Here is a 12,704-nt window from a genome sequence, read left to right on the forward strand (position 1 = left end):
TGATTATAAAACAAATATGCTTGTGTACTTTAACTAACACTATCGGTTGAAGTACAGGTCATAAAATGTGCTGATGCAAGCAAATAATTGCCAAAAAAAAAAAAAGAACTATTAGTGAGATAGGAAAGACTTTAGTGAGATAGATATAGACTTTGTTACATTCTTAACTGATGTGCTGGCCTTTCGCAAATTAAAAAAAAAAAGTTTGTTGATACATCATTCTTATATAACTACAATCCAGACTAGCTGGTGAAGTGGATAAAAGACAGACAAAGTTAAAAAAACTACACACAAATATTAACAGAGAATTTGTGTGTTTGAGGGGGTTATCATATGGAATAAATATCATAAAAAGATGTTATAAAATACGAAATAGTGCTGGGAAATATAGTTTTTTTCCTCATACCTGGTCCTTGCGCTTATAAAGACAATATTACTGACATGAGCAATAACAATAATAAGGAAATGATAGAAGGAAGGAGCCCTGCGACAGACTGGCAACCTGTCCAGGGTGTACCCCGCCTCTCGCACTATGACAGCTGGGATAGGCTCCATTGTATCACACATCATTCATTATAATTCTATTCCTATGGACACTACACTGTTTCATCATGAAAAGGATTACAGCTAAAAATATCATCTACGATGAGGAAAACCCTTAATATGATGCAACATGAATTCTTTTGTATTGGGACACACTGATCAACAAGTCCGAGAACTCAAACACAATAAGCACGAATACCACAGGTTTAGCTATTATACTTTTTACTAGAGATGGACCGATCCGATATTACGTATCGGTATCGGTCCGATACTGACCTAAATTACTGGATCGGATATCGGAGAAAAATAAAACATGTAATCCGATCCATTAAATATCACGAAAGCACCTCACAAAACTTGCAACACGCCGTAACTCACCTCAGAACGTTAGCACGTCGGAGCAGTATGCATCACGTGATAGAGCGGCTGTGGCATGCGGGACCTGTCGGTGGTCTGGATAGCATTTGGAGCTTCGCTAGCAACCCGGCATTTCATCTCCGACAAAGTTATCCCCGAGAGAAGTAAAGCAAGTGTGTAAGTCCATCTCTGAATGTTTGTAAAGCATTCCTGCGTTAAGCTTAACAAGCGATATATGGAGCGACTGCCTCTTCTTGCTGCTACTTCAATCATGAAACTGCTTAACGATCAGCTGATCGGCTTTTCTGTCGCGAGTCCGTGTCTCTTGTTTGCTTTTGGCCCACTTTGCACCAGAAAGAGGAAACCAGCGGCTGAACAACAGCAGCACGTTTAAGCTTGATAAGCTGTTGTTAGAATTTATTTAATATTACTTTCTACTCCAGGATCTTTTTCTACAGCTGACGCTGGTAACTGTGCAGGGGCGGATCTAGCAAAGTTTAGCCAGGGGGGCCGATAGGGCATTAACAGGGAAAAGGGGGCACAAAGACATACTTTTCTTTCTTATTCTCATTTAAAATGTCTAGCTTTTAATAAATAATTATCTAAAAAACTACACACAAATATTAACAGAGAATTTGTGTGTTTGAGGGGGTTATCATATGGAATAAATATCATAAAAAGATGTTATAAAATACGAAATAGTGCTGGGAAATATAGTTTTTTTCCTCATACCTGGTCCTTGCGCTTATAAAGACAATATTACTGACATGAGCAATAACAATAATAAGGAAATGATAGAAGGAAGGAGCCCTGCGACAGACTGGCAACCTGTCCAGGGTGTACCCCGCCTCTCGCACTATGACAGCTGGGATAGGCTCCATTGTATCACACATCATTCATTATAATTCTATTCCTATGGACACTACACTGTTTCATCATGAAAAGGATTACAGCTAAAAATATCATCTACGATGAGGAAAACCCTTAATATGATGCAACATGAATTCTTTTGTATTGGGACACACTGATCAACAAGTCCGAGAACTCAAACACAATAAGCACGAATACCACAGGTTTAGCTATTATACTTTTTACACCCACATCAAAACAGACAATATAACGGTGATGCAACATCAACCCTCCCCATGCTCATCGATACTGCTTCTGTTGTCAGGTAGCAGAGGGGGTGTTTACAAGTGGGTTATCTGTGTCATCAGTGGGCCTTTTCCTTGACAACAAAACAAAAAAACTAGAACAATGAGTATTCATCCTAAAGGGTTAAAAATCAGTGGAAGACAATAAAAGCAAACGTCACTAGTCAAGAAGATTTTCAGGAACAAGGTGAATTACTATAACTAAAGGCAAACTTCCCTGTAAAACTGAAATGTAACACAGCCTTTGTATATTTACTACTCCATGAACTCTAAGCGTGAATTACTGGTGTGCAGTTTTGGGTTGCAGCAACTGGCGTGTCATCTGTAGTGTCTTGTTACAGACATGAAAAGAAATCACACGTTTAAATGCTTTGAATGGGGGAAAAAATGAGAATATAAAAGATGATAATAGCTGTGGCACCACTACCAGAACTGAATTTGTATTTATTTGTTAATAAAGTTTTTTTTAACTTATAACGTCCTTGTGATTGTTCTTCACTAAATCATAGAAACGTGTAAAAAAATAAATAATAATAATAATAATCTAAACAAAAGCTAAAGAGGCAAGGTGCATGATGTACTTTGTGCCACTGCCAAAACTCTGGGCCATAACTGTAGCTCATATGCCATGTTTAAATGGGACATTGTGTATGTCTGAAGCAACAATAAAGAATATAACATATTCTTTATTGTTATATAACATATGTGAGCCAAAAAATGGTCTCACTGTGGGGTTGAAAAGCTAGAGAAAGGGCTTCAATATTATGTTATATACAGCAGTAATTTTAGCAATTCAATATAAGCTGCCAGAAGAGCTCCAAAACTCTTCTGGCATTAACATCAGCACAAACACGGCACTCTGGGAGCTTCATGGCGTGGCTTTCCGTGGCCAAGCAGCTGCAGGTGCAACGTGAAAGTGCCACAGTACTTTAGTTCATACAGCGCTTTTTTAGGTAGGGTTTTTCAAATGTTTTGCCCATTTCAGTGTTTTGGCTCTTTGATAAATCAACACTGACTACATAATGTCGACATCAGACCTTTTTGTAATTCTTCTCCAACAAAATAATCTGATTAGATGCCTTATGTTAGTGTGCCGTAACTATCGATTTACTGCGATCTCACAGCCTCTACCACAGCACACTTATAAAATGGTTTTAGTACTACTCTTGCATGTAAATAACTTAAATCCCAGGATTTTATTTTTCACTCTTAAACTAATGTGCAGCTAAACACTGCATTGCTGAGTAATGCAGCTGTAGTGCTGCATTAATAAATGGCTTAAGAACTCATAGTGACAAAAACAACACAAGAAATGGTAACAGAAGGAGCAGATATTTTTCTTGTTTCCAAACATTTAAAAAAAAAAAAAAAAAAAAAAAAAAGCAGAAATCCAACAGAGCCTTTGGTGCACATTATAACCTTTTATTTTCCTCTGCAAAGCAATGTCACAGACAGAGTTATATAGAAACCGTCACAAGTGCCCATTTAAACTTGTGGATAAACATCCTCTGGTAGTATTCTTCACTTTTTCTACTAAACTGTGCCTGCACTGCTTTGTCCAAACACAACTAAAACAGAAACTTAAGCAGAGCTGAACACCCACACCCTGTCCTAATGACTCATAACAGACTCTAAAATAACAGCTTAAACTAAATACAATTATAGTAAAAGCAATAATTTTGCGTTGTATACCAGACTAGAATGAGTTTGGTGGGCTGGTGAGTTGTTTGACATGTCAGTAACCAAGGCCAAAGAAGTATCAAGAAGAGTCCTTTGCTGTTGACTGGTTATAGTTTGACACTTCAATAAGATTTTGGTCAGGATCTCTAAAGTACAGTGAGATGATGGTCCCCACAGCCCCCGTCCTCTCCACGGGACCCTCTTCAATCTTGACTCCACAAGCCTGCAAGAGGAGAAAAGGACACAGAACATTTTCACAAGCCCTGATTTTTTTCCTAACTTCCTTTCCTCAAAATGGTTACATAATGTGACCTGTAAAATCAAAACCACTTAAGGAATTGTGTGAACTACCTTAAGATGAGCAGCTACTTCAGCTAGAGGGGTTTTGGTTATGAGGCACAAGTCTGCAGAGCCGGAGGTTGGATGCTTAGCTTTTGGTTCAAACTCCTGCCCCCGCTGGTGAAGGTTAAACTTCTGCTGCCCAAAGCTCAGAGCCTTGCGGTTTGCCTTGAAAATGCAGATAAGATGTGAGTGGGTGTACAGAAGACTCCAAGCTCAAGACTCACAATCAAAGCATGCCACCTAGTGGACATTTTTTTTAAAAACCATGGCAGTTCACTTTTTCTACTGCAATGCAATTATTTGTCATTATAATAAACAAGCGTATTTAATATAAACATGCCCAACAGCATTAATAATAAAAATAATGGGTTTTTACTGTGCATACCTTAAAAGTGACCACTTCCATGCCAAGAACTGAGCTGTAAAAACTGATGGTATCTGGCACACTTTTCACTGTAAGCACCAAATGATCCAGATGGCTCACTTCAACGGGACAGCTTCTTTTGTATTTGACAGTTCCTAGTGTTTGAAAGCTGGTAACCTACAAGAGAAAAGAGAACAAACTTTGATTTAGGAGTTGACTTTGTCGCCATGAATAGAAGTGGCTGTAGTTGAGCTGAGTGCGAACAGCGACGCTCCGTGGTGAGTGTGTGCTTCAGCCCGTAGACGTGTGAGAGGTGAAAGGAAGCACTGGTTTTAAAAATATCGATTTAGCTCTCGTAGCTTGTTAGCCCATATCCTTAGCTCGTCAATATAAACTCGAGCCACTTACACCATTAACCAACTTCACAATTCGGTTCCGTCGCTTCCCTAAAAACGGAAGTCTAAACTGTTTTTACGTCTAAACATCTGCAGCCTGCCAAAGTTTACGGGACAATAGTGGTGATAGGTGTGCACTGTTAGCCCTTTAGCCAGATAATAACGCATTTTACCTTCAGACAGCTCTTCTGAAACTGCCATAAACGACCTCCAGCTGCCCGGAGCGCCATCCTGCCGTAATGTGACAGCGGTAGGCTACTTCCTCGTTTTTTCCACTCGTGTCCTGTGAAACATTTACCACAGCACAATGGCCGTACGTTTATATGCTTGTCGAAACATGCAGTTTATACAGAGTGCATGGGCATAAACAAGGACCATTGTTTTTTGTCTGTCGGCTGGGATTCTGAGGGGTAATAACAACACTAATCGTTTGTCAGGTACACCTGTGCAGTACGGCTGCCCTGCCGTAAAGTGTAATCATGCGTTTAATGTAAATAATAGTCTGAGTTTTGTTATTGAGGTCATATTGATGTACTGCTTTTCTCTATTTAAATAAGGACAGTGCTCAGGGTAAACTACTAAGTACACTAAGCCCATCATTTAATGCACACATTACAATGCTCACACTATTCCACCTTTGTAACATATGCAGTATTGAATTTCAAACAAAGGGGTCAGTTTTTTGGTTTGTGATATAGAGCCTGCTGGCAGGCAGGCTCATGATCCATCTACTTGTTCTGATCACAGGGTAGTTTAAGGATCTGCTCAGAGGCCCGTTAATAAATGACTGGCAAAGTACAAATAAAGTGCACTTTCTGGCCATTTCATTATGTACACCTGTTCAAGTGCTTGTTAATGCAAATATCTAATCAGGCAATCACATGGCAGCTTTGCAGTGCAGTTAGGTGTATGGATATGGTCAAGATCACATGCTGAAGTTCAAGCCAAGCATCATAATCAGGAAGAAAGGTGTATAAGTGACTTGGAAAGTTGCATTGCTCTTTGTACCAGATGGGCTGATCTGAGTGTTTCTGATAATGGTCTGAAAAAGAGAAAATGTCCAGTGAGTCACAGTTTTCTGGGTGAAAAATACATAGTTAATGTCAGAGGTCAGAGGAGAATGGCTAGGCTGCTTTAGACTGATAAAGCCAATAGGAAGAGGATGAGGAAACTGAGGCTGTAAGTCACACAACCTCACCAAAATTGGACAATAGATTTCAAAAATGTTGCCTGGTCTGATAAGTCTCGATTTCTCCTACGATAGTCAAATAGTAGGATGAGAATATGGCATGAATGCCATCAAAGCATGAATCAACAGTTTAACTGCCTCACATCAACAGTTCAGGCTGCTGCTGGTGCTGTAATAGTGTGGGAAATATTTTCTTAACACACTTAGAACCCCTAAGTGCCAACTGAACGTTGTTTCACTTGACCGTGTCCGTCCCTTTATGACCATGATGTACCAATCTTCAGAGAACTGCTTCCAACAGGGTAAGTACCGTGTCACAAAGCTCAGATCATCACAAACTGTTCGCTTTACTCAGATGGCATCCGCAGTCACTAGATCATAATCCAACAGAGCATTTTTTTGGATGAGGTGGAATGGGAGATTTGCATCATGGATGTGCAGCAGCTGAGTCTCACTGTCATGTCAATGACGATGCCAAAATCTCTTGAGAGATGTTTCTAGCACCTTATTGAATCTGTGCCATGAAGATGTAAGGCAGTTCTGGAGTCAAATTGGGGTGGGGGTCCATCAAGGTGTAACTAGTGAAGTGGCCAGTGACTACAGCTGTGGACGTGTTCATTTGATCAGACAGCCCAGTAAGTGTAGAGAATGCATACTGGCAAAGCATTTCATAGCATAACAACTTGTTTAATTCAGCGGTTAGTTTTCATTTAACACCCAGTTAACATACTGCACTGGATGGATCACAGAACAAGGCCAAAACTAAAGCATGGCCTATGAGGGAACATACATTGTTTACATGTTAATGGTATTCAACATCATCTTGCATTCAAACCTTTATGCTCCACACAGGGAAGTAATAGTTGTGGCTAAGACATCAAACAATAAAATAAGAAATGTGACAGGATGGCTTTAAGTGTTGCTTTTTTTTTTCCTTTAGCCAGTGTCCCTGTTCATCAACAGTGCTATTAAAACCTACAGAACTTCTAAATAAAATAAATTCAACACATAATGGGTAATAAGTCTTCATTTCCTTACTTTTACAATTGCATGTATTGCACACAGATATGGAGCATTTGCTCGTGAGGCAGGAGGGCACAGTGGTCAAGAAACTTGACTTTCCTATGAAGCAAAACCCAATGAACAATAATGGAGACTTTCCCACCCCAGACTTGGTATATATCAAACCTTTGGGGTAATAACTTAAGCTGCAACTTAAACATGAAGGTGGACTGACAGGTAAAGAGATCGGTTGTGGCTTGAGCTGAGGCGGCAAGTCTGGATTGCCATTTTATTCAATCTGTGATTTTTTCACTCTGCCAAAACCACAATTTATTTCATATTTAATTAATCCAATTGTTAGTAGAAAAAAAAAAAAGAATCGAGAAGAACAATAACACACAAAAGGATCACAACTGTGACATCATTTAGTATTAAAAGTAAATGTCCTTTTGCATCTGTGTCATGCCTGCTAATATTTTAGAGGTGGGGAACTCACAACTTGATACTGATAAAGCCTCCATTACCCATAATGAAAAAGCTTTCATTTTCTCATACGATTACATCTGGCATTACAATAATCAAGAAAGTAACAATACAATATTAATCCAAAACAGACTTTAACTTTTGGAGAAAAAAACAAACAAAACAAAACAAAAAAAAACTAAAAAGTTTAACATTCTGGGTTTTTTTTTTTTTTAATGGTATATCCCGCTCAAAACCAAACAAAGAAAAAAAAAGTGTTTTATTTAGGGTGAACAAGAATGGAGAGCACAAGTCACACTGTAAATTGCAAAACACTTTGTCCTCCATCCTTTGGACATCACAATCTGTAAATAATTCTGCTGTATACATTGTTAGCACCTAAACATTTAAAATCAAATTCAGAGAGTAATTGCAGACCATCATGACCCAGATCTTAGAGCGAGTTCATTTACAATCCGAAACCAATTCAGTGATACAATGTATGATTCAAAATTATTTTACAAGCTTATTTACAGCTAATACTTTGAACTGGTGTAACTAGCAACTGTACCTATACCCAGCTAATGTTATACAAGGGGCCATTCGGGAGTTGAGAGAACAGATTTGAAGTGCCTGAACTACCTGCAAGTGTGCAGCATTTATAACCAGAGGATTTATTTTTATGAGATATCAGTCTACTTGTGCGCATGGCTTGATGCAACGCAACACTGCACAGCCACTACGGGTTGATAGACAGCATGCATCGCTTGTGCCCCACTTTGGACTGCAATAATAATAAATGTCTAACTAAAAACTAAATATTCTCCATCGTCACTGTAAGGAGCACCCCAAATAAAACCTGTTGTCTGCAATACGATCAAACTCACAAATAGTATGAAGGAAATACATTTCAACAGCAGAAACACGTTTTCTCACAGCCTCTTACAGACTTGGGAGATATTGGATTACTTCGGCTGAGACGAAAGGCCTTCAGTCTGTCAAAGCGTTACACCACACTCTCTCTGTTGGCTGACACTAGGACAGCCCTGCGGCAAATGGGGCATGTGGAGTTTTCGGAGAGCCAGCGGTCTATGCAGTGCACATGGTACTCGTGAGAGCAGGGAAGCTTACGTAGCTTGTTCCCTTCTGCATACTCTGTTATGCACACACTGCAAGTCTTCAAGGCATCACTCTCTCCAAAGTTGCGCATGGAGAGGTTGTCAATCTGTTCTTTGGTCAGCCCCTGGGGCTGGTCTTCATCATCATCATTTAGTAGGAAGAAGTGAGCAAGTCGCAGGAAGGGCAGGGAGCTGGGCTCCTCCAGGCCGATAGGTGGTCTTGGTCGAGCCCTGCCACCAGTGGGAGGCGGACCAGTGGCAAGGCCTTCATCCATATCAGTTTCAACCGTCCTTCCTCTGCCTCCAGCAGCAACCGGTTGCTCGTCAACATCAGCAGCAGGAGCATCGGCAGGTGTAGCATCTGGATTATGGAGGGCTTCTATTTCTGCAGGAGCACTGGCTCCACGGTTTGAATCTGAAGAGTCAGAGTCAGAGTCCATGAGGTAGCCAAGCTCACCAAACCCAGTCATGATCTGCCGTATCATAGACTGGAGAGCCATTGAAGTTGCCTCTCCCAAACCTGCATCGGAGATTCTTCGGATGGGGATGCGAATAGTGCTGACGTAGGTCCTCACACCAGCACGCTCAGAGCGCGAGAAAGTCCTACGAAATCCACCACGTTCACTCTCATACATAAATGTGTTGTTTGAGTTCTGGGAGCGCGAGCGAGTACGACTGGCAATGCTGTCTCTTTGCCGATATTCACCTGGACGCACACGGCGCACCTGAAGGTCAAGCATAATAGTAGGGGGGCGACGCCCTGCTGCGCCCCCTTCGCCGCCAGAGGCTTCTACCTCCTGAGAGGCAACATTGTGGGCCTCTGGAATGGATTCTGCAACTGCCCTAGACTGCTGAGCATCTCCATCAGTGTGGCTTGGTCTTGAAAGAACATGCTGTCGAGTCCGTGAGCTACCCTCCACTTGAGGTACAGGGGGAGCACTGCTGGAAGAACTGGCACTTTGAGAGATGTAAGAATGCCGTGGATTAGGAAGTCCATCAAGTTGATCCAAGTTGAGAGGGGAGCGGCTCCTGGCTAAACGGGCCCGAGTCCTGCGTGGTTCTGGACTTCGGCTGCGGGGTCTCCTTTGCCCTCTGCGTGGAGAAGGACAGAGTGGTGGCTGCACTGGCAGGGGAGAAGGTGAGGTGGGAGATTCACTTACAAGCTCTTGTGAAACAACCTCTTCTAGTTCAGGCTCTGGTTCCACTATGACCGCCAACTCATCTACAACTGGTTCTTCTACCACTTCTGTCTCCATGGGAACTGGTGGTTCAGCATTTGCCACTATTTCTTGACCCTCTGGAGCTTGTTCTGGAGACTGTTCTGGCAATTCTTCTGGAGGTTGCTCTGACCTATCTTCTGGCGATTGCTCTGACGATTCTTCTGGCGATTGCGATTCTTCTGGAGGTTGCTCTGATGATTCTTCTGGAGGTTGCTCTGATGATTCTTCTGGAGGTTGCTCTGAGGATTCTTCTGGAGGTTGCTCTGATGATTCCTGCTCTCCCTCAATAGCTGCCTGTTGCTCAGCCAGATTGCGGTTCACACTGATTTCTAGACTGAAGCGAAAATCGCCACTGTTCGGGTTGGTCTGGCTCACAGCCCGCCATGACTGATTCCCACGATGACCGGTTCTAGTTGTGTTGCCTGTGCGCCTCACAGTGTTCAGCCAGTCAAGCAGACTATCACCACTGGCAGGATCCTCTGAGCTTTCCGGTTGTTCTGAAAATGAGCAGAATTAGCAAGTGAGAAATCATATTCTGACATAAAAGCAGTCAAAGAATGAGGAAAAAACAAAACAATATATAGAGAAATATCAAACATACCAACTGGATCTTCTACACTTTCAGTACCAGCGGTGTTATTCTGTTGCTCAGGACCATCTTTGATTTGCTGTAGTCTATTGAATAACTCATCTTGTGTTACCTCGCCTGGAAGAAACATCACAAAATAACATTCCATTATTAACAAAGAAAAAATAAATAAATAAATAAATCATCAGCAGTCCATCTGCTCTTTAAGGGTTAAGTTCGCTTCCTCTTCTCAAGCAGCTGGTAGAAAGTGCCAACTTAACTCCCTACAATAAAAACAAATACTGGATTTAATGCAAGGAAAGAGGGGAAGCTGACAGAAGAACAAGCTACATAGAACTACATATCTTTCAGCTAGCAACCTAAAATAAATACATTAAAAATATATTATTAATAATAATCAGTACATATATTTTGATTGTTCATTTTTCCTTTGATCACAGCAACAGGACAATTGACTATGTGCACGTTAGCATATGCTACTTCCGGTGCGGAAACTCCTGTGGGGAGCTTTGTTTCCGGTGTCCTATTCGCACCTTGTTTACCGGCCAAAACAAGTTAAGCAAATGAACAAATCAAGCGGCCAGCAGCAACCATCCTTCCGGTTGTTGCTGGAGGCAGAGGAAGGACGGTTGAAACTGATATGGATGAAGGCCTTGCCACTGGTCCGCCTCCCACTGGTGGCAGGGCTCGACCAAGACCACCTATCGGCCTGGAGGAGCCCAGCTCCCTGCCCTTCCTGCGACTTGCTCACTTCTTCCTACTAAATGATGATGATGATGAAGACCAGCCCCAGGGGCTGACCAAAGAAGAGACTTACATTTCTATAGATGTCTTGGGCATTTACCCAATATATCTGTAAATGATGTTCATCGACTTGTCGATATTTTTTCCCTGCGCCTCAGAGCAAAAGAGAAAAGGGATTCAAATGTTATATTTCTCAGCTGTCCCTCGTTTATCGCGGGTGTTATGTTCTAAAAATAACCAGCGATGGGTGAAATCAAGCAGCAAGTTTTATTTTTTGACGGTGCAAAACGTTTCGTGGACATCCAGTACTGCACTTCAGAGTCACACTGCTAGCGATCGATGCAGCGATTCTGAGAGATGGGAGGACAGAGATTAGACCAACAGGTCATAAATTTTTATATCAATAAAACTGGCAGAAGACAGCTAAAATAAGATGAACCAAAAGAGGGGCTTTCGAAAACGACCATCTTTTTCTCTCATGACAAAGTAGGAGAAAATTACTCAGTGACAGGACAACTGAAAATAGAAACTACATATGATATGTATGATGCGGAAAACCATATTGACATCAGCATATAGTTTAGTGCAGGAAATTCCATTACATCAGATTTTATTTTCAAACCATAATTTGGGGCATCAGACTATTTCACATAGTTTGGTAAAGGCAATAAAATATAACTAGAAAGTTGTACACTTTAAACTGTGTGGTTGATGAATAGCGTTTTATAAGAAATGCCTGTTGACGTGTTTTAGTTAACTAATGCTGGGCAGACACTGTGCGATTTTTGGCCGATTTTTGAGTCGTGCGACCGTTTTGGCGATCGGCCCGATTTTGGCCTTCATCGTGCGTCGTGCATCGTGTAGTATACGTGGGGTAACGAGAAGCGATTAACACCTCACGACCAGCTCCCGATCATCAATCGCTTGGTCGTGAGGATTTCAACGTTTGAAATCCTCGCGACCGTCGTGAGGGTGTCACCGCAGTTTGTCACACTGCGCACGCGCAAACACAAATGTCAGCGAAAAAGACGCGCAGCACGGCAGTGCAGCGTGTGATCTGGACACAAGCGATGGAGGCACAACTTGTAGAACTTTGGCAAGCTCATCCGAGCCTTTTCGATGTGGCCTCACAAAATTATCACGACCACAACAACCGTGAAAATAGTTGGATCTACATTGCTGCTCAATCACAGCTGCCTGATCAATGTTTTTCATTAGCAATTTAGCAAAGTTGATGGTGGTGGTGTGCGTGTCTGTGTGAGTGAAAGACGAGAGGGAGAGCGAGCGACAGAATTTCTGTTATAACCTTCATTTTTATGGACGCACAGTGTGAGCACTCAGGTCGCATCAGAGCATCGGGCCGTATAGTGTGAGACCCTGCATCGTGACCTACGAACTTCTAACCCCTGCGAGTCAATCGTGCAGTTTGAGCAGAAGCTGAATAAAGCGACTAAAAAAAAACAAAAAAAAAACAAACAAAAAAAAACACGCAGTGTAAGCCCAGCATTAGAGGTAAAGCTACTATTAAAAAAACCAAAAAAAAAA

At 41.6% G+C, this 12,704-nt stretch overlaps 2 protein-coding genes across 5 annotated transcripts in view; both read right to left on the reverse strand.

Annotated features, from left to right (window-relative positions):
• Positions 1-3,423: 3,423 nt before the first annotated feature.
• On the reverse strand, positions 3,424-6,566 carry glod5 (glyoxalase domain containing 5). The gene is made up of 4 exons (XM_005921250.3): positions 5,009-6,566; positions 4,462-4,617; positions 4,086-4,241; positions 3,424-3,957 (listed from the first exon to the last, which is right to left on the reverse strand). The coding sequence occupies exons 1-4, from the start codon at positions 5,063-5,065 to the stop codon at positions 3,814-3,816; spliced, it is 513 nt and encodes a 170-aa protein (XP_005921312.1). The 5' UTR covers positions 5,066-6,566; the 3' UTR covers positions 3,424-3,813.
• A 124-nt stretch (positions 6,567-6,690) lies between these two features.
• Positions 6,691-12,704, reverse strand: part of rlim (ring finger protein, LIM domain interacting) — a 15,503-nt gene continuing 9,489 nt past the window's right edge. For 3 of the 4 annotated variants that reach the window (XM_005921253.3, XM_005921251.2, XM_005921252.3), the window contains exons 3-4: positions 10,428-10,532; positions 6,691-10,323 (exon numbers count right to left, since the gene is read on the reverse strand). In XM_005921253.3, coding sequence (XP_005921315.1) covers positions 8,495-10,323; positions 10,428-10,532 — 1,934 coding nt within the window. In that variant the 3' untranslated portion in view covers positions 6,691-8,494. The remainder of the gene's footprint in view (positions 10,324-10,427; positions 10,533-12,704) is intronic. The other variant, XM_042212738.1, reaches the window with a different exon arrangement.

The sequence above is a fragment of the Haplochromis burtoni genome, unplaced genomic scaffold, assembly GCF_018398535.1.
Source record: "Haplochromis burtoni strain Fernald_Lab_line unplaced genomic scaffold, NCSU_Asbu1 Contig_10, whole genome shotgun sequence".
Lineage (NCBI taxonomy): Eukaryota > Metazoa > Chordata > Actinopteri > Cichliformes > Cichlidae > Haplochromis > Haplochromis burtoni.

What these genes read in the sequence shown, in the direction of transcription:
- glod5 (XM_005921250.3), bottom strand. Translation starts at nt 5,065, where the DNA reads ATGGCGCTCCGGGCAGCTGGAGGTCGTTTATGGCAGTTTCAGAAGAGC. An exon ending in TTCAGAAGAGCTGTCTGAAG is followed by an intron (nt 4,618 to 5,008) that starts GTAAAATGCGTT and finishes TTTCTCTTGTAG; the next exon opens with GTTACCAGCTTTCAAACACT. An exon ending in TGGAAGTGGTCACTTTTAAG is followed by an intron (nt 4,242 to 4,461) that starts GTATGCACAGTA and finishes TGCATTTTCAAG; the next exon opens with GCAAACCGCAAGGCTCTGAG.